Source organism: Streptopelia decaocto, assembly GCF_964273445.1.
Source record: "Streptopelia decaocto genome assembly, chromosome: 1".
In the NCBI taxonomy this organism is placed as follows: domain Eukaryota; kingdom Metazoa; phylum Chordata; class Aves; order Columbiformes; family Columbidae; genus Streptopelia; species Streptopelia decaocto.
In genome coordinates, this window is record NC_138663.1 from 111,404,065 (window position 1) to 111,431,093 (window position 27,029).

Consider the following 27,029-nt stretch of genomic DNA (forward strand, 5'->3'; position numbering starts at 1 on the left):
AGTAAACTTCTACAAGTATGGTACGCAATTTATAATTCATTACTACATCTCAATAGATTCCTGTCAAAAAATATTAACTTGTAAGTAATCCCCACCCACAGAGCTGTCTGCAGTATGAGAAGCAAATCTCTGTTATGATGCAGCACACCAACAAAAATATTTAGGGACAATAAGACGTGAATTGGTGTGACCGTTTTTGTACAACTATTGTAATTAATTCTGTCATATGATGACAGAGGAATATTTTTTCATTAGACTACATAATCCACTCTGCATCAAAATAGAGGGTATATAACAATTAAAGTGGTCTGCAATGGCAGAACTTTGGACTTGACCATGAAGACAATTTTCTGGCCCAGATTCTTATGAGAACAAAAGACTCAGATTCCTACAGGGAAGAAAAAGAAAAAAAAAATAATACAGAGTTTAAGGGTATAGTTACCTAACTTTAGGTATCTGAGTATCTTATTAACCAAATATGTGGGGCAGAGTTTTAGATATCCATAAGCTAGGTTGCATTGCCTCTTTATTTCTTTACTAGTCTTCCTTTCCTTGAATAAATAATTTCAATAATTACCTCAGAAAGATAAGGAGTCCATTTTCCACTTTTATATGGATATAGTGTAGGTCATAATCTGGCCCACTGTTGGAACACCTATGAATACAATATTATAAAAAACTTGGAGAAGAATCCCTAACCTTGCATTTTTCCAACTGAGCTTTCACCGTAGCAGGATCTGTTGCTGGTGCGGGTTGTGTTTTCAGCCAGTTTTCTGCAGTAATTGCTGTCTGCTCCAGTTGCTGCAGCTGGGAGTAGAAGTCAATGATGTTATTTTGGTACTCCAGCCATGCCAGTCTTTCACTCAGCAACTGACAGAACTCAATCCAGCGGCTCTTCAGCTGCTCTGAGGCTTGTCTAATGTTGTCAGCATTCAGACCCTCTAGGAAGAAAACAAGAGAAGTTCAACACTTAAATAAGTCACAAATTAAAAAAAAAAAAAAAAAAGTAAAATAATTTAACAATTCAATTTCTGCATTTGAGAGCTCATAAATCCAATTAATGATATATCATCAAATAGCAGTCTTGAACATACAGATGTTACACATTAGTGGAGAGAGCTTTTCAAAAATATTTTAGTTTGCTACCAGGGTACTTTTGTTGCTATGGGAATGAATTATAAAGTGCATTATAGTAAAAGAATGGGAATAAAGCAGAAAAAAGAGATATAATACATAAAGCTAATTAAAACTGCTGTAAGAAATAAAATGCCTGACAGCTGGGTTTCGAAAACTCTGTCTGGACTGTAATTAGATTTTAATGTACAAGACTGTTTTGTGTGTGTGGTTTGTTCTTATTATTTATTTTTATTTCATTTTGTTTTGTTGTTGTTGTTTCTTGTTAGTTTTGGTTTAGTTTGTGTTTTTTCAAAAAAAAGACCAATTCAAATGAATGGGAACTATATTCCACAGTTATTTTGATGTTTCTGATAATCCAGTTCTTAAATTTTACATTACATGTTATTTTAGAAATATCATAAGCACTAAGGAATAAACATGACCTGATCAAACCTCCATCTAGGCCATTTCCCTGTGTCCAGCAATGATGATCAGTAGACACTGAGCCAAGAAACCAGAGATGACACTTGTCTATGGTTATTTTCAGCCACGGTTTGGTTTCTCTGATCTAGTTTGCCTATTTCTGGCTATTGTTTAATAATCATACTTAAAGTTCATAAAAGAAAACTGATGTTACTTATTACAGACAAAGCAATTATTTAGAACTAGTTAAAGGTGAAGGAACTCTGAATATGCTGTGAAGAAAGCAAGACAAGACATATTTAAAATAAGCCAAGGGGTCTTACAATAAGATCCTTTATAGTTATTCCGAAACCTGAAATCAAGTTGAGTTCAAAATAATATCAACTTAAGCATCTCCTTTATTTTTCAGAGGAAGTTTAAATGTAATCCCTAAACTTTTTTTTACTGGCATGACATGTAATGACACATACCAATAGGAACTATATTGATTTCAATATTAATAAACTTTTCAGTCCACTGAGTAATGCTATATGCTTAAGGATATTTTTAATAACATGATCACTTAGTCATACACTACTTAACTAGTAAAACAGAAGCTGCATTTTTGTCAAAGTAAACAAATTTAGGGTGTTTTTCTATTTCTCAAAAAACAAGTTTAATAGCAAATGAGACAAAAGCCTTCAGTGCTATATTTTCATTATGTTTGATATGTTGTTAATATGGTTTATCTTATTTACAGACTGTACTCCAAATCTCCAGAAAAAATTCTTTATCAAGGATAGGAAATAAAACAGTTCATGTGCCGTTTTTGAAGCTAGGACATAGGAAACATAGTGCTAATGACAGCTAAACGCCTGAAGTAATAAAAGTACTGGAAATTTATTGTAATAAAATTTTCTAAGGAATCGCTATAATGCATGCTATATGGTAAGCTGCACTAAATGATAATTTGGGATCATGTCTGTTGTGGTGAAGCACAGATCTCTGGCAAATCCTATTCTGGATTCAGGTCAGGGCTATTCCATCAGGATTCACTTGGAAACAGACTGTGCTGTACCTGATAGCAGTTCCCTGGACAAGTTCTGCTTCTAGGCTGTTGCCCTAGCCAAGTAAATTGTACGCGATTTCAAAAATTACAAGCAAAAATGTGGAAAGATAGGAAGCTCAGTACTATTGGGAGGTAATGGCAACTGTCGCAGCTGAGGCGGCTATACCTACACATTATATTCTGGAAATCAGATGGCACAGTTTGAAGGCTGAGCAAGGATATAAAACGAATTTTAAAACATAAAGAGGTGAACAGTCTTTTGACACATCTTAATATTATAAAATCCAACAGTGATCTGGTCTTTTGTGTGCATGTGTTGGCATCCAGAGATGTGGTATGAAGAACTACATTTTCTTAAAGCGTAATGTCTAATGAGCATGCAGTAATATGTGAAGAGGCAGCATAAACCTAAATGGCATAGCATCTCTGAATAACAACAACCAAGGATGACCAGGCACATAGACAGTGAATCTTAACATCAGCAAGAACAAACACGTAACAGAGAAGACGAGCCTTTAGCTATGCTATATTTCAACAATTGCTTCTGTTCTGTTGTAACTTTGGTTATAAAAATGCTGTATACTCATAACAGAGTGCAGCTATCTTTGACACTGTGTTCATGATTACCTCTGAACCTGGAAGACATTGCCTGTTAGTTTGGCAGAATACATCTAAAAAGATCACTTTTCTTTATTCCTCCTTTTCCCTCTTTTCAGCTGCCACAGTCTCCAAAGTACCCTTAGGCAAGATTATAATTACCATGGGAAGTGCAGTCATGGATTCTCCTTACATAATAATACTTTTCACAGTAATATTTTCTTCAAGGATTCAGAGAGCACTCTATTTCAGATGAAACCTAGATTCATCAGATCCTCTTTTCTTCTTTTCATTCATATGTTCCCCTTAAAACAGCATTTAAGTATGTGAAAATACCCACTATTATTCAATTTTATTTGATTCTTTTCTTTAATATCTAAACTTTGATTCTAAATGTTCACAGATAAACAAAGAAATGCCTTTCCTCTTCATGTAATGGAAGGGGACAGTAGAAGATCAGAGTGTGCAGAGCTACGTTTGGTAAAAGATTGCAGATTTGTACCTCTGTTAGGCAACACAATGTCCTACTCAAAGGAAGAGCGATCCGAAAATCTCCACAGGATGCATTTTTAAATCTCTCCTAATTCAGACCACTCAGGTAACTCAAAGTTGTCTATCAGATGTTGCTATGTAATTCTAAGAAGGATGCAAGAAAATGGCAATTACTTGCACTTGAAAGCATTTGGGCAAATTTGTCATAATTTTGTCTTACTTTGAACAAAGCTTGTCCTCCTTCTCATTGAAAATGATAAACTAATAACTATTTGAGTAGTTGATGCATTGAGGGCATGATTTTAATGTTTATAGTTCTTCATTAAATTGGTGAAAATCAAGTATTTGCAATTTACTGCTATGATAAGTACTGAATCCTTCCTCATCTTTAGCAACTATAGCAATCACCAACTTCACTTATGTTAGCAAGACACACGAAAAGCTGACAAGCAGGTGAAGAAGCAATATAAACCCCATTCTCTGGTAAAACAATATTATTTTAGGAATAATGGTTCATAATGTTTCATGTTTCATGATCCAAAAGCTTCTGATATAATCAGTGAATAAATATACTGTACCCAGAGGAAACAGATCATTATCTGAAGTGCATCTATTCATTTTATTACCTTGTGTACTGTGTGTAACAAAATGTATCTGAACATTTTTAATTGTGCAGCACCTTACATGTAAGTACTCCAGAATTGCCACTTAATATGAAGTATATATTATTAAGTTCATTTATCATTTGCTATGGCTCTGTGATAGAATAATGTAATATTATCTGTGTTTTTATAGCTTTTGACTCATAAGCATATGTGAAATGGTAACTCACAAAACAAAATATTTCTTCCAGAGCACAGTGGCATTTAACAATTACATGTTTTACCACAATAAATTAATTTGCTTTCACTTTAATGCTGCTTATCAGAATTCTCTGAGTACTCATTTTGATGCCCTATTTATTTTAAACTACTGTATTAGTCAAGTGTCCACTAAAACTGCTAAACTGCTTCAGTTGTGCATCAACAGGTTTGTTATTCTATTTTAGAATAGAATTTAAAAAGAAAAACAGATTTTTTTTTTTTTCTAGAAACACTGGTGAAAAAGGAGATGCAAGTTTTTATTGATTGTAATTATCAGACTTCTTTAAAAGCAGGGGCAAGGAGAGGCATAGCACAGCTCATGTAGAAGATAGGTGGTTGGGTAAAGAATCAACCAGCAAAAGCATAAATTATTTCCCCTGTGATGGAAGAAGTCCTTCAAATGGCAATATCCAGACACACTGCTTACAAACACAAGATGAGCTACACTGTGTGAGGTGGCAGATCTTTCTAGTGCAAAGTACTTTTGCTCACAAGCGCTGAAAGCATTGATGTAAGGCAAGAATAGATCTTCTGTGCTAAGGAACAACTAAATGAAACTCTAAATAGAGCAATCCAATTCTCTTTAGAAGTTGAATCCTATTTTTTACTTATTCCCTCTCCTATCACAATAAAGTTAAAAGCAAGAAAATAAATATAAGTGATACAACAATGAAATTCACCACCATTCTGAACTCTTAAATCCACCAGGACTTTTCATCTTTTAACGCTCTTCTTCTGTTACATTCAGAATCTTGTTTACAAATGAAGTGGAAGCACATCTTATATATAAGTAAAGCCAAGAATTTAGTGATAGCATAACTGGAACCTTAAGAGTCTAATCATTATTAGTCCAGATCTAACTGATACACAATAAGTAAAAAATAACAATGCAGTTAAAATTGTCATGACTTGACTTCACAACTGCTCTATGTCACTAGACGTTAAACAACGTCTCCCACAAATCCATAAAGACACTTTAATTCCAGTTCTTTCCCATATTACAGAAAAGACTTCCAGCATTAGAAGAGGAAGGTATGTAGACACATTCAGTTTGCTTTGTTGAACCTTATTTTGGAGATTCAGCAAAGCATTCCTATGCTATGTCCTTTCCTCTTGTTTTTAGTGAATCCAGAAATCAACAGAAACAAGTAACAGAGATGAAGACCGCATGTCCCAAATCAACTTCTGCTCTCTGTCACTCACACCTGGTGGTGATTACTGCATTATTTTACCATTTCTTAACTATTCTTCAAACTGCCTTTGCAGCAGTGGAGTGGCTGAAAGTCCCATAAATGTTTAAGGCTTCAAGTCCAGAGGAAAGATTTCTCTTTTAAAAGGAGTTGTTTCTTCTCTAAAACTGTTACAAAAAAGGATCTTCAATTTCACAGGCAACTGTCATCCCTGCTAGAATATTCTTGCTACCAAGGCTATGAAGATATACGGCATGATACAGAGCTCAGAGCAGTTATAGGGAACAGACAAAGCCATACTGGCTTACACCCCAACCGGAAGATATGCTTCCTAAAAAAGGTGTGGTTTAGGAGATATTGGAAATATTTATATGTACAACTAGCCACAGTTGAGATCACAACATCTGTAAACCATGAATAAGCATGGACCCATGGACTGAAGGAGGAAAAAGAGAACCTTGAGTTAAAACCACATGAGAATATTTAAGACAGAAAGTTAATCTACTTGGTATTAGACATGGTACATAGTACATTACCGGAAAAGTAATATATAATGTGCTAGTGAGTTCTCCAACTAAAATTGAAATTACCAGAAAGTACTATGTAATCTAAAAAAATTGAAGCTGGAATTCTAGACGTGCAAATCTGCATTTGGCCAAAGAAGAGTGGACACTGCTAAATGTGTCCTATGTAGATTCCATCCAAAATAACAACCTCAGTGTGGCATCACACAAATTTCAAATACTGCCTTAAAAGTCCTGTACAACCAGTTCTCCCAGGCAGAAAATATGGCCAAAAAAAAAAAAAAAAGTCACAATTTTTAATATGATCAGCCGTGGAAAACTGCTCAAATTATTTCAAAGAGGGTGCAAATGTTACCAGACTCTCTTCAATCTGTTCTCTGAGCCTAGGAAGGGAACTCTCGCAAGAGTTGTTACAGTAATGATAATTAAATGTGGTCACTTTTAAAACACAACACCTTCATATGTAAGCAAGATAATGTTATGATACCATCAAATTTGTTTAGCTTGGCCAGTTAGTACCTCAAAGTAAGAATGTTTTATTTTTAGCAATTAAATTATTGGTTCTTCATTATTATTATTATTATTATACATATATGCTCTGAAGCTCAGTGCATTTAAAATCTATTTTTCTGGTAATCATATGAGTAGGACAGATACTGGCCTGTGTTGCATATTTTATTGGAAAGTTAGACTTCCTTAATATCAAGGACAATGGTATGACTTACAATTTTATTTCCATATACCTTTCTTTAGTTTTATTTTTCCCTTAATGACATCTGAAGTTCAAAAGAATGACATAACAGGTTTGGGTTTTTTTGGAAATATCAATAATAAAAATTTTTAAAAAAGCTTACAACTACGTTTTTTTTCTTAAGACTTGTATAAGCTTTGACATTTATTATCTTTGAAAAGCCAAATGCCAAAAATCTCTTCCAAAACCCAATAAAACATTATATTTTTCTGTGATACAGAACATTACAGCAATATGTATCTTACAAAACATACATTGTATAAGTCAGAAAGCATTTTTTACAAACTGTTCAGAGTAACACCTTCAGAGCTTTCTAACTCAGATGAGTTAATATATCTTCAAAAGCTTAGCATAGTCAGAAAATAAGATTACAACTTAAGTCTCTGTGCAGAACAGATTGTTAATATACAGTTCATTACTGTGAGCACATTTTACACACATTTCTTTTCATGGTACTAGAGTGGTAAGATTTTTTTTTCTCTTTTTTAATTAACAGATTTAACATTCAGAAATCAAAGAAATATAAAGCAATATTATTTTACTGTTCTGTTTAGACAATATTTGCTAATATAATTCTTGTGATAAATATGAACCTGTGCATTTATCAAATCCCTAAGAAGATTATCTAAATCAACTCCCATGTAATTACCATTCACCATCTGTTCCACCAGGGCCTCAGCCGATCTGCTGGCATCTTGCAGTTTTCTGTACTTCTCAGGCTTTTCTCGCTGGATGGCCTGCAGCATGACAGGAAAGGTGAATATTTCAAAAGAGGGATTTTGAAGAAAAAAAAGTAATTAATCTCAGGGATTTCTGATTTCTCAAGACCATTTAACCTGTCATATTGCCCTGCCAGCCTTCTGCTTCACAATGAAAGCAGCTAGTACCACATACCATCAAGAAGGAAGTCAGTCATAAAGACAAACATATAAACTGAGAATCAGAACACAACAGAGTTGCCAAATGATACACATCAGTATTTTACAGACAAATAAAAGACATACAAATTAACAGCTATTCAAAGCCCAATATTTCAGAATAGAAATATATGTTAAACAGAAATTCCTTGTGGAAAAACAGATTTATTCATTTCTCATGTGGCTCCTATTGATAACAGCAAGAATTGAGCATGCTCAACCCCAAATCACAGGGTTTCATGGCATACTATATTATTGAATCCATATACCATTTGATTGCTCACTTTACTCTTCTGTTGGCCAAAAAAATCCTGTAAAATGCATATTAAAGTAGACATCCACCATACATATATGAACATATACTTCTTCACTATGAGGGTGGAGAGACACTAGAACAGCGTGCCCAGAGAATCTGTGGATGCCCTGTCCCTGGAAGTGTTCAAGGCCAGGCTAGATGGGGCTTTGAACAACCTGCTCTAGTGGAAGGTGGCCCTGGCAAGGGGGTTGGAACTAAATGATCTTTAAGGTCCCTTCCAACCCAAAGCATTCTATGACTCTATGATATATAGCAGACATCTATATATGAGCTACTAAGCAAGAATGAGAGTTAACAGCACAATTAACATAGGTTTCTAGTTAGGTATTGTATCAAATATTCTCAATTCACTTTTCAGTACTGAAAAAAATTTTACCCATGTTCAGGCTTGCACTCAGCCTAGCTGGTATTGGCTGGCTGCTAAATTTTCTGAATGTAGTAGGAATCTCAGTTTCGAATTTCATTTTGGGTTGATAGCAATACAGATGGAAAGTAAAATCATTTTAGATATGACAGCCCCTCAGTGCTGTCTCATAATTAATATCATGAAGTCATTCCATTGATTTTAAATTAATTTAGGTGTATAATCCAGGAGTAATTTAGAAACTCTAAATCAGAAGCCCAAAGAAGTATAGAGCCACAACCAAGTTTCATACCAAAAATAAAACAAACTATAATATCTCTCAGACATCCTGACCAACACAGTCTCCCATAAATCAGAGTCCCTCACTTTATTGCAGTAGATACACACATACAAAAAGGATATTCCACCACAAATCCCACATGATGTATATGTAAAAATAACACACAACTCTGGTTACATCTTCTCTGGCTAACCCTGCTAGGCTTCCCAATGACCGTGTTTATTTCCACAACAAAGGTGAATTCTGTGTGACTTGACTCTTCAGGGGAAAAGGTTCCTTACAGCTGGAAAGAAACCTCGAGTAGGTGTCTAAGAATGCATTTAGTAGAATAATCTCATACACTTACAGTTGAAAATGTTATTTTTGAAATAGATTACTATGCTTAGGAGGAAGTAATATAAACACCTTTGAATAAACTCTCTTAAAACAACTTCTAAACTGTGATTCTTAAAAGCTCCCCAGAAGACTTTTCTAGGTGAGGAGATGCTCAGAACTTTAAAGAGAGCTTTTCAGTTAAATTCACACTTTTCCACAGCCTACTTATAGCCAGCATTCTTTTATGCATAACAAAATGATTAAGCAGTAGGCTTTCTAACAATATGCCAAAGTTTCTATCAAACACTTTCAATACTATAGTTTTATATAAGTAAACTATATAAAGGAAGGATATGTAGAGAAGAATTAAGGATGAAAATATTTTGGATTTTATAAACATATATTTAATATACAAATAATTATCCCTGAAGGTTTATGAAGATTATCCCAATGAGTTAAACATGATTGTACTAATAAATTATAGTTTTGTAGGTCAATAAAATCTTCTTCCATTCCATTGCACAATCTAAATATTTTCCAAATTAAAAACCGAATAAACATACAAACTTAGTCTATTAATTCTCTGCAGAGCTCCAAAATTTCTTGCAGAATCTTAATTAATACTACTCTGTCTATAATGCCAGAGAACTCAAAGCAATCATAAAAGCACTAAAATGTACTGAAAATAATTTTACTCTGTCTGTAATACCAGGTGTGTAATTATCATGAATGAGAAACATAAAAATTATGAATGCAACTGTAGTGAACACAAATGAATCACAAAAAAACTCCTCCTAAAATATACTAAAAATTAGCTTTTTGAAATTAAAAAAAAAAAAAGATATTACATCAAAGCTTGTGGAAGTGAGCCCTTCAGTGTCCAGTAATATATTATGTGTCCTGAATGATTATATAAAGTATAAACACTATATGTGACACCCTTAAATAAACCTGAAAATTTAGGACATATCAAATTTTCTGTCAATTGCTTTTTTCCATTCATTTTTTTTGTAATTTGCATATATTATAAAAGCAAAGGTCTAACACCGGTTACAGGAAGACAAATGCTTACACACAGAAATCACAATGCCAGCCAAAGGAGAAAAGACTGTCCTCCTGTTCCTCAAACAAAGACAAATTACCTGATCTGGAGGAAGTTTGCCCTCGTTACTTCATAGTACTACTCACATAGTCCTGCCACTACTCTGTACACGGTTGTTTGCCAAACCTGCAAACCATGTCTTGGATTTTTAAACCCCTCAGAAGAAAGATTTCCATGAGCACCTGTAAAGTGCCTAGAAATGAAGAGAGTAGAGGCCCTGTAAACATCTCATATTTATCTCTTTGGCTCTGTTTGGTTCATTTTTTCTTGAAGCTTGAAGAGGTTTGTGAAGTTTCGAAACTGATTCTGTATGTTGTAATCAACACTTTTCAAAGGAAAAGTTGTGGCAGCTGCAAAGTCACTTCAAAATATTTCCAAACATACAACTTTTGCCTTTTCTAGTCTCTTTGTTTTCCATTAAAGATTCCTCAGAAAAAATACACCAATATGAGAAAGAAAAAAAAAAAAGGTTACCTTTCCTTTACAGGTTTTCATTTCATCAGTGATTAATTCTCCTTTGGACTATTTTGTAACTGGCAATGGAAATCTATAATAGTCTGGTTTTAACTGATTGAATAACACTAAAAATTCATCTTTAGCTAAATGCCAGCCAAAGGTGAAGAGCCTGTTTTAACAATGTTGAGCATTTTATTTGAGCTCGAGATTTTAGTTGGTAGTTAATGACTTCACAACCTAGAAAACATGGATGGTCTGAGGAATTTGGATGTTATTCATATCAAATCAACATCCTGCTTTGAGACCTCTGTGAAAGGGTGCATGGTAGCTGTACTCCCTCACCTCCTGTGACTCTGACCAATTACCCCTGAGTGCAGTAGATGGCAATGCTACCATCACTGGCTCTGACAATGATTCAGCTTAAAATATCCAGGCCCAACAAAGCATGTCTGAAAAAGGTCACTAGAGCGCAGTAAACAAACAAGAATGGGACTTTGAGAATGCCAAGAGAACAAATTTAATTGTCTAAGATATCTGACATTTTCCCTTACATCTGTTCCTTATATGTTTACCTTTGATTCTGAATTTCTATGTGCTGCTTCTTGGCCAAACAAAACTCCTTTCAAGGAGTTTTATTACTAGTTCATTGATGTATATTCTCAAATCTGACTTATTGTTATGCAAGAGTTTCTACCTAGCAAGTTTTAATTTTTTTTGTACCTAGGCCTTCATATATTTGAACTTGCAATATTGAAAGCCCATTACAGCTTAAGAAAAACAAAAAAGGCCCAAGTCATGATTAGGTCTGATTTTGGTAAAATATACATACTAACAGGAAAATGTTAAGTGTGATGCAGCATAATGATGTTTACAGCATTTATGTTTGTATGTTTTCATTATTTAGGAGTAGTATGGTTGTTCCACAATGAAACTTCTGTACTTGTGGCATCAAGTCTCTCTGGCCAGGTAACACAAATATCTTTCTTTTGTCACAGGGAATGGCTATAAATATTTTTGCTTCTCCCCAGACATAGGAAGGACTTTTTGTGCATGCCTAATATATTCAATCTACGTAATACATCTGCCAAAGTCAATTTCCTGCCAGTATCTGAAGAGCAGCTGGATTAGAAAACACAGTCAGGCCACTTCATACAGCCTGCTCTTGGCTCTGTCTCCCCCAGGCCTCCTCTAAGCTGGGATGGGAGCAGGCTTTTGAACTTGATGAATCATCAATGACGGCAAAAGAGCTTTCCTTGTGGCTGTCGGTTCTTAAGTCTGCATTCCTCTATCATACAGCAGATGCACTACCACTGTATCATATGGAAGTGACCCCTCACCCAAGAAAAATGATGAGTAGGAGCGAGTTGCCACAGGAGGAAAAAAAAAAAAAATAAAAAAAATCACCCAAATATAATAGTACCCTGTTCTCAAAAGAACAGCAGACAATAAAGTCATTAGGAAAAAAGCCATAGGACTCAGCACCTACCATGGTGGGTAATAAATAGCAAGTCCGCAATCAGCCAAGCACAGGTGTTCGGTGCCACACCAATACATATATTGTCATAGAGAGAGAAAGCTAAAAGATAAGCAGTAATGGCAAGCTGGGACTTCTGCATGCATGTGTAAGTGGTCATATGCATGCCAATATAAGTACAACCCTGGGGTAGGACTATGTGTGTCAGTATGATACAATCTTTTTCAATCATCACTAACATGTTTTCCTTTTTGGCATTTCATTTTTTTTTTTTTTATTTTCTACATGTTCTACAGCTTTATTAGAATTAAAACCCACACTACATTATTTTCCATTGATTTGAGGCTCATTTTGAGAAATGTGGAAACAAAAAATTTAACAAGCAACAATGAAACAGCTCAAATCAACAAATTGGACAGTACTTCCTGCTTTGACTACTAGTTTTAAGAATAGAGAACAGACCTGGATGAGTCAGGTCAGGACAAGCTTTAAAAACCTGTTTGTTGGTTTTGTTGTTCTTTGCTTTTCTTTTTTTTCTTTTTTGAAAAGTGTGTAAAAGACTTCCATTAACTGAAAAACATTCCACAAAGAATCCGTGTAGTTAGTACTTGTCAAAAGCCATCTTTCAGAGTTCTTTCACCCTTAAAACATGTAGAAAATTCTACATGTAACTTGATTTTCTCAATAAAAATATTGATCTTAAAAACAGTGATACTCTATGAAATCAAAACCAGTCTTGGTTTTTAAAAAGATTTCCAATGTTAATGAAGGATACAGGTTCATTTCTCTTATTTCTATTTAGTTACTGCTTTGTCTCAGACCCCTCTTGATATAAAGTAGATCCTTTTTCCATACTACTTTTCAGTAAAGAAGCTGGAAATTGGTTTCTTAACCATCCAGTTATTCAATTTCCATGGGGGTCAAAGGAACATGTGAAATATCTCATACTATCTGCAGTGTCTTGAATTCAAACTTAAAATGCCCATGCACTGGTCAAATTCCAAAACCCTTTTCCCTTCCTCCCTCTTTCTCCAGTATTATGTTTTCACCAACCTAAATGAGATCTGAACAAATGTGTTGGGTAGTGGCCTCCCAGCCCCAGTGTTCTTCCTCTTCACCAACAAAGGCTGCTGGAACTCCAGCTGGGACCAGAGGAGGGTCTGTGGTTCACCTACCTCCACCCCTATATTTGCAGCCATCACCACCTCCTTGGAAGCAAAGAAAGGAAAGAAGGAGGAAGGTGAACCATGGCTCCTGGATCCTTTAATGACTGTATAAAATCTTACAAACTGGCAAGATGAGGTGGGAAATCATACTGGTTGGGGAAACCTGACAATGCAGGTATCCAGTGAAACATGTATGTCATGATCAGCTGATTTGCCATCCTTGAAATTTTTATGTTTCTCAAAATGGAAACATATTAAGGAAAGGCAAGAGCCTTCTTGTTTTGTTTTGTTTCTGTTCTTAGTTTTACCTATCATTAAGATTGAAGCACTCAATTAACTGTATATCTATTTATGTATTAGGTGAATGCCATTACTTCAGTATGGAACCATTTGAACCCATCAAATCTTCTCTGTATTTTTGATACATTTAGCATATATATATTTACCTATATTTCACATAACATGAAATGATGCCATGAGCTAAATTCTTGATGTTACATTCTAATGGATACTTACTGCTAGTAATATGACAACATTAACAATTAAATTAAAATTATTGCAATAAAAATATTTTTTAATGTGACATTTTAAAATTTATATTTATAGTCACAAAATTCAGTGTTCCTCAATCTTATCATAGCTGATTTATGATGGAGAAGCAGACAGTGAGAAAAAACAGCAGTGACACTAACTTCCATATAGTAACTTTGTTCCATCTGTTTCTATTCTAGGAATATGTATCAACATATATTTTAATGAAGTTCCATGATATACTATGATACTGTAAAAGCTATTTATAAAAAGACCTTCCCTTTCGCTGATTTAGAAAATACAGACATTTTTGTATCTATCTACAAAAAATAAATATGGAAGAAAATTTGTAATAGTTTAGTTCTCAAGATCTAAATTCAGACCATGTGAAACACTTAAACAAACACAGCCACTCCTTAAGCAACGCGGAATAATTCATTTTTCCAAAAGTAGAAAAGAAACAGTTTATGTTCAGGAATGGTATTATAATACAGTAGAAACATATATAAATATTTGTATGTGGAGACTGGTGATTTTCAGATGTATTTTACACTGCTGTAAAATGAATTGGATACAGTTTTTCTTCAGCGCACACTAAAAGCTGTTACTTTTCACATCCTTCAATTTGTACATGTATAATAAATTAAGCTGTTAGGATAGAATGATTATGCGTATTTAAGAAGTAATATATAGGCTTTGATTCAGCTTTACTAAAGACTTTCATGAATCTAGAATACCTTAATTAAATATGAGGATGTATGAATAATTTTTTTTTTTTTAAAAAAAGTATTCCAACAGCCTGTACAGCAATTTTGGTGACAAAATCTGAAATTCACAGAAACAGTAAGCACTTCTAAATTTCTCTTGGGCATATGGACTATCAATGCTTGTCAGTTTACATTTGAACTCATTTAAACTTGGACTTTGCAACCACTCTGGCAAGTTAATACAAACTAATAGACATATATACGAGTACTTTCTCCTACATTGACTCTTTCTCTGAGATCTGAGAGACTGCCTTCTTTCCGATATACTGCAAACTCGGGACTCTGAAGCACTGCTTCTGAGCGGGTCATCCAGCTATGGAGCTCTGTTGTATCCGAGTCAAACCTGCGAGACAGAGAAGTGCAAGAAGACATTTAATTTCCACAAAGTTTCTGAAAGCAGGATTGACAGTAAACATGTTTAACTGGTTGTTTAAACAACTAAATAAGTAGCAGTTTCTCTCAGCAAAAGAATTTTAAATCCCATATTTCATTAGATAGCTCAATAAAATTATCCACTCTAAAATCTGGAAACATAGAAATACTTTCTCATTTTTAAGACCCTGATTTGACAGCTGAACAGATGCAACAATTTTCACAATGAAGATTTTAATTTTACAAGCTGATATTTTTCAAGACATGAAACAAGTGTCTCCTGTGAAGAAAATGGACCACAAGTCCTGTTGGTTCAGCGGAGGTTGTAAGGCCTGCCTGGCTGACCAAATGCAGCCTTCATACCTGCAAGATTTCTGACCCAGCTTGTGCTGACACTATCATGGAGAATATTCAAGCATGAAATCTGACCATTAGGAAAGAGACTCTTCTGATTGACTCAAATGTGTTGTAGAATGTAAATATCAATAGTAAATTATAATATAGAGCTAAAACTTTAGAAACTGCAAATTAAGATCCCTAACTCTTTATCTTTTTGTGTTTTTGTTGTTGTTTTTGTTTGTTTTGTTTTGTTTTTACTGTAGAGTCCTTTTTATTACAGTTTGGATTCTTTCATCAACTCCTTTGAAACTCATCTTAATTTTGTTACCTGTTCTGAAGGTAGCAGCTCAAAATGAAGGTTATCATATGCAGATACTATGAAGGTTATCATATGCAGTTACCGAATCAAAGCTTGATTTTTCTACAAATCAGTAATTGAAGTAACTACACTGTATTTTTTTAAAAAAAAAGAGGCTTGAGACAATGCTTTTTTGCAATCTCTTGATTTCATTTATTTACTGCACTATATGTTCAAATATTTATATCTAGTTTGTAACTGATTTTCTTTTTGCAGCAATACAATGAAAGCAATAAAACAAAAAGACATGGGAAAAAAATTAGCTGTATCTTTTAGATTGCTTTGTAAATATAGGTTGTATCATTTACATACAACTGAAAATCAACGAAACCCAAGAACTTGAATGGCAATTATATATTCGGATGAATTACTTATTTTATAAAAATATATTCCATATATGTATCAGAACTAAAATACAAGGATGTAAGGTAAAATTGGGTGCTACAAAAATCTTCATATACAGAAATTAAAAGTGAATATCAGAAAGAGTTCCATGTTTGATCTAATATTTATGCTTCCCCTTTTTTCCTTCTCCACTGTGATCTTTGTGACCCCCCTTAACAACACAATGTGAAAGACTGAGAAATAATGAACACAGAAGAAAGAAGAATCACACCCTACCTTAATCCCAGCCCAATATTCTATATTCAAATTATAAACTCTTAGGAATAATTTTGATAAAGCAATTCCTAATAATAATACTATTTGAACACTCACTAAAGGAGAAAAATATGATTGTGAAGTAATGGAAGGTGCAGAAATATTCATTTTATACAGAATTACATTTCAGAGGTGGAAGACAAAAAGAAAATTACCAGGTGGTTCAGGGAATCTCTGTGCTGGGACCAGATTCTAATCCATGAAATTGAACTGCACTGCCAGTTAAGAACTTCCTACCTCAGCTTTATTTCTGATCCTACATGACATTAAATCAATTGTAAGTCTTGCAATATGATGTTATCCTCTGTTCTGCATATAATAACTGTATATTTAATAAATGTTCTTGTGAAATTTTAATACTAGGAGACAGCAAAACTATGAAATCCAGTACTCCCACATAAAACTGGAATATTACATATTCAAGAAGTTGCAAGCACTAACTGCATATCTAATCCCACTGAATTCAGCAGGAGAATGATGAAAAGGTGTTTTTTACTATGACGTAAGACTACTCAACACATCTCAAAATAGTTAACACCCAATTTTAAAGCTAATGGACTGGATTACATAAATGCAAACAAAAACAAATCACAGTTCTTTCTCATGTAATGCTGTATAGAACTAAATGTATTCAAGATTTATGTTGAGGATTGCTAAGCTATAGGGAAGCGACCAAATTCAGTGTATACTTTTTTCAAAAAGACAGAGTAGTAATACTGTACTGCCCTCTGTTTCATACAAGTATCTGTTTCGGGGCTTGTCAGCAACACAGGCAAAATAAGAAATAAGGGAACCTGTTTTGAAGGCCAAGACAGAGTTTCATCAGCCTGTAGGTTCTCAACTATATTCTGGGACTGACACCCTCTCCACCTTTGGTTCTTCAAACTCAGTAAACACTGTACAAACCAGTCCCGTAAAATTAGCAGCCCAGGCTGGGCAAAATGTTGCCACTCCCTGCTGCAAATATGCTCTCCATTCCCCACAACCACTTGTTTTACCTTACTTAAATCTTTAGCTAAAGTTGGCTCTCTCCCTGCCATCAGCTATTGCGGCAACTAGAATGTTTTATAGCACTGTCATGAAGCAGCAGTAAACTGGAGAAGACCACAGAACACCAGACCTTTGATAACAACAAAGACAAATTTACCACTCCCTCAGTACAAAACTCCCTTGACTGCAGGCAAAATTGTATTACTTCTGGTGTTTGCTCTATTCTCAAGCTGCAGGTAAGTAGGACCACAGAGACCAATCTCCTGAAAAATAGCCTGGTATTAGCCTGGCATAGGATGGAAATTCACAGCGCAAAACATTTACCAGTGATCATTTCTCCATTTCTTAGAAGAACTAAGCCCCTGCCTCTGCAACATCCTCCCTGGAAGAGGAATGTCAGAATTTGGGACAGCTTTGGTAGTACAACAAACTAATCAGGAACACATCCAATGGCCCACGGATTCATCAGGTGGAGGTAAGTATTAGCCACAGTAGACAGCATCTTGACAGTGCTGATATCAGATAACAGATTGCTCTGTCACTTGCAGTTTCTTCTGGAGATAAATATAACTCCACAAACAAAGCCTCCTGCCCCAAAAAAGGGTTATAAAGAGGGAGCAGAAAAGGATTAGAAGACATCAAAGCTAATTCTAAGTAGCTTTTTGCAGCACATACATGTCCTTAGCATAAGGACATTCTTCAATTACCTTGGAAAACATGTAGTCTCTCTCTCATGTTCAGCTTGTATAAAACCAGGAAATACAGGTAGAATATGATAATTAATCATTCTGCTATGAGGACTGGACATTTCCTTTCTGAGCACACCTGCAGTTACAAACCATATTAACTCTAGATTGATATCAAAGTATCAATATAGTCTTTAAATTTCCTACGTACATCAATACTTTTGACATAAAAAGTAATGCAATATTACCTTTCTGACCCATGAAAGCTGAGTCCATGTAGAATTTGTTAAAATAAATCCATGGAAGACACTAAAACCAAATCACTTTGGAGAATAACTCTAAATAATTACCTTACTTTAATATACTCGTTCGCTTGTTCCTCACCTAAAAACTCAATCTGCACCAGAAGATTTATTCTTTGGACAGCTTTCACGGTTTATTTTTCCAATTAGTCTTTCTTTCTGCTATTCCACAAGAGAGATGATCATCTTTTACTGCTCTCACTGCCCTCTCTCTACAGGCCAGCACATTTCAGCTGAGTTCAAATGCAGTGTATTTTTTTTAAATCCAGATCATGTTTGAAAAAACACCTTCACATTTTTAATCCATGACATAAAGATTTTCAGTTAAGTTCCCCACAAATTGATTTTCTGGATCATACTATGCCATATGCTCACTTTAGATTCCCATTCAAAACTCTCTTGCTGAGATCACCACAATTACTTGTTCAAAAATGATTCCTTGTTCTAGCTTTCCCTTCCTCTTCTTTATTAAACACATGATAAACCTCACCTTTAAGACATTTCACAACTTAGTTGCATTTTATTTGTGCATGGATCTTCTAACCCAAATACCCAGCAGAGTATGATATTTAAGTTCTGCTACAAGACCCTTCCACCACGGAATAGCAAGCATTAATTTATTTATATTTCACAATAAAAGCAAATGCAATTTTAATTAATAATCAAAAAGCTGACTGACTATAAAGCTTCTATCTGTGTGATATACCTAATAAGGGCCTTTGTGGTTCTCACAGCCAACATCATCTAGTGAAAGGCAATGGTATATTTTAAACTAATTGTTTTGCCCTTTTTTACAAGCTGCCACAAGTAAGGTGATGACAGTGCAGTAATGTGCATGCACTAACCTTCCACATATTTATACAAACAACTTGAATGCTGTACAGCTTCACAAAGGAACACAAGTTGTGAACTACTGCACTGTTGTGTGGCCATCGCGGTGCGTAATCTTTTTTCTAAATTGAATGAATGTCATCATGAAACTGCTATTATGATACTGCTACCATGACAGACTGTGGTTTCAGGACTTCACTCTTTCAACACATGGAAACTGCCTCAGAATTTCATTTGTTTTTTTTCTACCCTTCCCAAACAAAACCACACCAGGCATGTCACCAGTGTGTATCTTGGGCAAACATAAGAACATTTGCCCACACATTGAGCTGGCAGGGAATGATACGACTGTAATCCAAGAACCACATGACTGAATTACCACGTTTCCATGGCCAGACTGAAATGTCCAGCTCACCAGCGGTGTTCCTCAGCTTGTAGCTCTTTGTTGTCTAGAACATGCCAAAGAACAACCTTACAGTATACAATGCCCATTGGCAGAATAATTATCTGATGAACTACTGCCCTACTGTCTGTCTTCCTCCTCTATATTTGTAGCTGATGAACCGTTATTTGATAAATAATCTTGTTCTTACCTTCTAATACAAGAGATTATTTATCCTAATAAATATTTTTCCTTTCCTATTTTTTTTAGTTCAGTCTACAAATAATTTTATTTCCTTTCTGAACATCATTCTGGATCTCCCTCTACAGTTGTGATGCTATTCAGTTTAGCCTCATCAACTTTAAGATCAGCACATTTCTGTAACGAACATCAAAGTATCAAAGAAAATACTAGATCGATCCCAAGCATTAATCTCCTTCAGAAACTGCAGTAGTCTAATCTTATTAGTCTCATAGTTCTCCTTCTTTAGCCGACTATCCATTTTACCATTGGTAAGGTATGGTTATAAACCATACCTTCCCCAGCCTGCGCAGTAGTTCCTGAATTGTAATATGGAATGTTTTGCAGAAATTCTGACAGATCCACCACATTTGTCATATGTAAGCAAATCACTTACTGCTAAGGCAAGTGAAAATCTAGAGGTTTTTGCAGAGTATGTTCATTAACACTATTTGCCTTCAGCTTACAGTCAGTGGCTAAGTATGCAAAGCACTTTTACATCCAGTCTTCATGACTTCCAGTGAGTGTCAACTAATACCATTCCTATAATACAGGAGATAACTTAAGACACTAAATATTAAGTAGAAGATAGATTCTCAGTGTGTTTGGCACTATACCACTTCTCACCTCACAAAGAGGATAAAGGGTTAAAAAGCAATGAGAACTAAGAAGTTATAAAGTGTCCGTGTTTACAGACTTTGACATAACCATACCTGTTTTTACACATTGAATGAAAATATCTATAAATTATTCCTCCGGTAAACAACAGAGAACTATTGTATCGTAAGTCAGTCACCTTTTCCTTTCCTCTGGCACTGGCTACACAAATAGAACACTGAAAACAAGGACCACCAGAAAAACTGAAGACATGTCTTTCCTCTTTTTAAATTTACTAAGTAATGTTAGATAACATAACAGCAAAAAAAATGCATTTCAACAAGAGGCTAAGTGTCGAACAGCCCAAAAGAGTTGCTGTAAAAGTGCTAAAAATCAGGATTTAGTTCTGACTAACAGAACTGATTGGACAGCAATGTGCTATTTGAAAAAATAGCTATCAAAAATGCACTTTGAATAAATCATTATAATTTTTCCTTTAATATATTTTTCTACATAAATCCAAACTTTTCTAAGAAATGAAATATTAAAATCCCAAGTATAATAATTTCCAAAGAAATGAAGGCTACTCTCTTATGTTAACACTTGCTAAATTAAAAAAAAAAACACTAGATGGAGCAACTATCCTATTTTAACACGCCTTTCTCCTCAAAGGGCATGAAGTCTCTTTCAAATCTGAAGATTAATGTTATATCCATAATAATGTTATCACAAATAGACATTCCTTGGAAACATTAGGAAGCATCTACAAAGATATTTACTTAATGGCAAAGAAAGGTATCATTGGTCATTATTCAAGAACATCAATATTACAAGTAAGTTTATATTAAATGTTAAGCAGCTTTATCGTTTTGCTATTTCAAAATCCACCATGAACAGAGCAATTTTCATATTTTTTTACGCTATAAAACTGACCTGTTTTCCCAGAATATATAAACAGCATGAAAATGAAAATGTTACCTTGCAACCCTTTCTCCCATTTACAGGGTTCTTTTTTCATCCTAAAACATCAGCTGTGTTAAAATTATCTCTAGTCCTAATGCCTAATAAATACTTTCAAGACTTTTATTATACAGCTCAAAGTATTTTTCCCTACCCAGTTTCAAATTAATTCCTTTGGGAAAAGTAGCTTTCCTATGACCAGTAACAGAACTTAGCACATGCCTGAATTATTCTCACATTTTGAAGCATTACTTTTGAGGCAGTTTTAGCTTTTTTGGGGGGTGAGAGGGGAGAAAAGAAAAAAGTAATCTGCTTCTTATATCTTCTTTCCACCACTAATGGTAAAAATTTGCTTGAGGAGGCAAGACAAATCAACAGCTTCTTTCCCATGCATTTATGACAAAGTGAGTTGGGGCGATGAAAATGTGACATTCACTCCTGTGGATCTTATTGGTCCACAAGTCAAATGGCATCTCCTCCGTTTCTTCAGTATAAATGGAGACTCTCACATCCTTCTAACCCTTCCAAAGCACTGGGAAATGTAAAAATAAAAGCATTCTAGAAAGCTCGATGCTTTAATCTTAGCCATCCATTGTTTCTCCTCAGCTAAATAGCTGGAGACCATACTCTTATGCAGTCCACTAGCATAATATTCACAGAGTAGTCCAACTACTTTCTTCCTCCTTGAAACCAGCAATTCACACAGCAGGTGCAGTGCATCTTTAAGACCTCATCCTCTAGTCATGCTAAAACATTTAGATCACAGCAAATCTGGAGCGCAAATCTTTCCAAACATCTGGCAAGGGAGCTTGATGCATTTATTTCAGGCATATTCTTTTACAGTAACAGCGTTGACTGAAGTTTGAGAACAGGTGAAAGAAGCTGACAAAACATGGAAGCATTAATCATCAGCTCAAAAGAGACCCAACCCCCAATGTACCTTTCCCCCCAGCCCAAAAAATAACAGCCAAGAGCATGCAGTGTTGTACCATGACGGCAGAACGTGGCCAACACAATCTGGCTATGCAACTTCAGAAGCTTCTGGCAAGCGTTCAATAATTGCCGTGGACTTTTTTAATCAAACAAAAACTAAGGAGAATCATCAACTCTTAGGCATCAAGTGCTCAGGGAAAATTTTGAACATAAACACACACACATACAACACAGAACTATGTAGGAGAGAGAGGTTGAGAACCCTCATTCTCTTTATTTCAAAAAAAACAAAAGCTATGCATTACTACGGCTTCATTTTCCCTTGGATGTAGGCACAACTAAATATACAGCAAAAAATTGAAGGATCTTGCAGCTATCAATGGAAACAGAAAATAACCGACTGTTTGAGAAAACGACCATGAGGTTCCCCGACAAAAAGCATTAATGAAAAAGCTGTTTAGTCACACAGACATTTTAGCTGAGCATCCAAATTTTAAAATGAGTTTTCTTCTCCCATTGTTATGCTGATGTTCAATATAAATTTATTATGCTGGAGAAAGACAATTGTATACTGTTTCTAAAACTGCATTTTTATGTTTTAATAAAAGCAGGCAAAATAACTATTATTCTAAGCTGAAACTCCTTCCCTGAAGCTTCCTCGCAAAGTGTTTCTCTGAAGATATTTATTGATGGGTTCTCATGCTCTGAAACATTCACACATCCACTTGGAGTTTCTGGATAGGAAAGGTACAGAGTCTTTTTTTTTTTTTTTTTCTTTTCCCCCGTTTATTTTTGTCTGTTTGGTTACATTTTTTTTTTTTTTTTTTCAAATCTAAATAGAAAACCATTGTCGTCAGATAATATAACCATTTTTCATCCTGCTGCACAGCTGTGGACATCTGTAACATCATTTACTTGGCACATTACCAAACTGTACGTCCACTCACGGGTATTCAGTGAACAGTGGTACTGAACCAGGGCTCTAATGATGGTATGATTGCATTATTAAAACAAACATAATAACTCCTGCACACAAAACAATATTCCAGCTAGTTAGACCATACTAAAGTGTATTAAGCAATGAATTCCCTTCATTCCTGCTAGAATTCAGCTTTATTTCAAATCAGATCAAAATAAAAAGAACCGGTCTGTGCAGATATGGAAAGGACTCTGATTTTAAGCATATGTAAGAAACCACAACTAATTCAATTATCTGAAGTCATCCCAGACAAAGGCTAAGAAGTACAGATTGTTCCAAGATTCATATCTTGACTCTTATCCAAAAGTTAATCAGAATTTACATGGTGAATATCTCTTAGATAGTATAAAACATAAATCAAAGCCCCCTAGTATGCAATAGTAAAAAAAAAAAGAAATTAACACCCTGTAAATTTGGCAGCAGATCTGCCAATAATATAGCTGCAAGCAATCATAGTCTGCCATTTGATGAAATATCTTATTTCCTGTATAAGGATCTATCAAATTTATACATATTCTTGCTAGTTAACCCTGCCTCTGCAGAACTGTTATTTCTACTGCTGACCCACGAGCCATAAAGACTACAAATAGAACATTAGGAGCCAGGCAATATCTGCACTACTAGTATTCTAACTATTAAAAATTCTTTTTAAAGAAGGTAAAAAGCTGAGAATCAGTGGAAGGCTTCTTGTCCTTCAAGTCTGAAGACTACAGTCAAGTGGGACCGCCACAATACAATACATAAGGACTTCTACTGACTGTAATTACTATCATAATGGTATTAAAAAATTATTAACATTCCCTACTGCAAAACAGTTGGACAAGAAGCACAGAAAAACACACAACTCATCCTGAGTAAAGAAATATAATAACCAATTGGTACCATAATAGAGAACAGAAACATAATTTTAATCTCAAAAGAGTATACAGCAACCTATTGCAGTCAAATAACTATTTTTGCATTCTCATCCAAACTCTATCAGTATTCTCTCTCCGCCTCTTAATGATTCTCACCTCTTCCTAATTTCTGAATCCACAAGGAGTTGCCTCTTTTTGTGAGGTGGAGGTGGTGGGAGTTCCTCTTTAGCATGCTTGACCAGGATTTGTTCTCTTGTGGTCACCATAGTTACAGTTTCCATTACAGTTGTCTGTGTTAGTGATGTCTGAGTGGTAGTGACAGCCTGCGAAATCTGTGAGAAGTATTAAAACAGAGGTCACACATTGTTTGAAAGACTTCAGTGAAGACTCTTTGGAGTAGCAATAGAAAATAATGAGAGGCTGCTCTCATCTGATTATAGGCTGACCTTCAGAATAAAATAACAATATACACAACTCAAACCAAATTCTTTAATCTGATTCATGCTGTGTGAATAAGATAACTGCAGAAGTCAGTACCAAAATCAGAAAGGATCCTAAACAGAATGAACTTAAGGCTCCCTCTAAGTCATGCTGAATAAAGAAAAGAAATGAACAGTCGATTTTATAAGGGAATGGAATTATAGCAAATATCTAAAATGTTACTATTGCTATATGTTACTCCGCCTTCATTTTGAAGATTTATTCCTTAAGAAGTGATAAAGGCATGGTAACAGCACTAAATAGCAATTAGTATGTTTATGTTTATAATAATTTTCAAACTAGAATGTAATGCATCACAACCTACTTGCACAAAAGGGCAGTTAGATTTCTGTCAGGAAATCTTAAATTAGACAACATCTATCAGAAGGCAAATTGATTTGCATCAGCTTTATTCCATAATTAAAATCTAACAATAAGGGGACATAACAGATGCTGATATGAATAATATGTAACACTGTAAACACTACCAATCTAATGTTTTTAATTTCGCCTAGTAATAAGAAAACAAACCCTTGGTGTAGTTCAGCTGCATAAAATTAAAAAAAAAAAAAGGAATTATGAGAAATATTTTCTGCTCATATTTGTCAAAAGATACTGGTTGTACATGTATTGCCTGTTTGTATTTGTTTCTGTATAACAACAAACTACAAACTTCTCACTTAAGGGTGGGCATCTGTTCTTAAGTACCTTAACTCATGAGAAATTGGTCACTTCTCTTTCTGGTTCTGTCAGATGATGGCTCATTTGTCAAAATGCTCTAGTTACAGTTCCAATGACCACCTCGCAGTTTAGAGCCAGTGAAACGGAAAATAAAAGGAAAAAGTTATACCAGAAGCAGGAAAAGCCATGCATCAGAAGAGCCCTGCTTGTTTGTGTATCACCAGTGTGCAAGATTTAGAAAGACTTTCTGATTCAGAGACAGGAATGCCAGTATCTAAAATTCCATGAAACTGCAGACACATATATAAATTATCTGTTAGTTCTTGCATCAGAAGCCCCGTAAGAGAATTGAGTTACCTTAGTTACCAAGACATTACTGTTTCTATAAATGATGGAGAAGAGGCGCACCAGGTAATTAACTATAACACCTTTTCCACAATGCTTTCTCATATTGGAAAAAATAGAGTGACAAGAAAAGGTGGATGCTGTTAGTAACCAGCCTCTTCTCGGCCTGAAAAAACCCAAGCAAATTCCTGCCAATTTTGTCAAATCTTTCACATGGTCTCCTAAAACAAAACTGTCTTCCTGTTCTTTGTCCAGTCTGCCAGTGAAAGCGATGAGTAGGGAAGGCTATTACCACTGTAATTTTGGCAGCCTTTCTTCCTTAGAGCAGTCAGCTCAATGCTGTGCTTCCCCCTCTAGAAATGACCAGCTGTCTATGCTTTAGAGCAGAATACGGACTACTCAGAAGACTACAAAATTAAGATTCAGAGCAGATTTTTATTTTTTTTAAATCTCTGGATTAATTATGTCAATTGGAGTAAGCTGCTTGTGAACTGCAGGGACTTAGCTAACACATGAACTACATAAATTCTTTGGAAGAGAAAAAAAACCCATCTGACTTTTTAATCACTACAATATTATGTAATAATTATCTTGTTCTAGTTCCCTCAAAAAGATGCCTCAGCTTCAGTATTTTAAACTACAGAAATCATGGCAATATAAGGAAAAATGTCCATATAACTTTATTAAAACTTAATACAGCATTACTTTTTATTTGTTTTTGTGCGTGTGTGGGTTTTTTTTGTTTTTGTTTGTTGGTTGTTTTTTTTTTTTGAGGGGGGAGGTGCAAAAAGGAAAAGCTAAGTAAGGCTTCTGAGGTCTAGGGTTTTGCGAAATTTGAGGATAACACCTGATGTCATCTTTCTCTGGGTTGACTCCATAGCTAAGACACTTCAAACAATTGCTTACTCCTCCTTATATTCAGTTTTGGGTACAGTCTCCCTTTCCTCTTTTTGCAAAATTCTTATTACATTCAGTTTTATCCAAAAAATCAATGATAGGATGATGTTTCTGACACCTGAGGTCATATCTTGTCATGTTTCAATTTGCCAATCAATATCAGAGTACAGTTTACAGTGCAGAAGGTGTGCAACAGAATAAACCACAGGAGTAACAGTTTCTGCCGGTTACTGGGAGCTGTGCTTCAAAGGCTTGTAGTGCAATTATTGTCTGCTCAGAGCAGTCAAGTCACGATGTTGTGGAGGGTAATGATTTACATGTCAAAACAGTAAAGAAGTATTTTTCATGCTCAGTCAATATGAGTGGAGGTTAAATATTATACACTTCAAATGGAGAATGGCGATGAGAATCTGAAGTTCATAATCATTCTAATTAGAGACTGGGTACA

The 27,029-nt window shown here is 34.9% G+C and overlaps 1 protein-coding gene across 10 annotated transcripts in view; it reads right to left on the bottom strand.

Annotated features, from left to right (window-relative positions):
• The window catches only part of DMD (dystrophin), a 1,259,796-nt gene that overhangs the window by 723,908 nt on the left and 508,859 nt on the right, over positions 1-27,029 (bottom strand). For 9 of the 10 annotated variants that reach the window (XM_082049442.1, XM_082049444.1, XM_082049438.1 and 6 more), the window contains 4 exons: positions 24,335-24,510; positions 14,912-15,035; positions 7,654-7,741; positions 700-941 (listed from right to left, as the gene is read on the bottom strand). In XM_082049442.1, the coding sequence (XP_081905568.1) occupies positions 700-941; positions 7,654-7,741; positions 14,912-15,035; positions 24,335-24,510 (630 nt within the window). Of the gene's footprint in view, positions 1-699; positions 942-7,653; positions 7,742-10,338; positions 10,348-14,911; positions 15,036-24,334; positions 24,511-27,029 lie in introns of those variants that run through there. The other variant, XM_082049435.1, reaches the window with a different exon arrangement.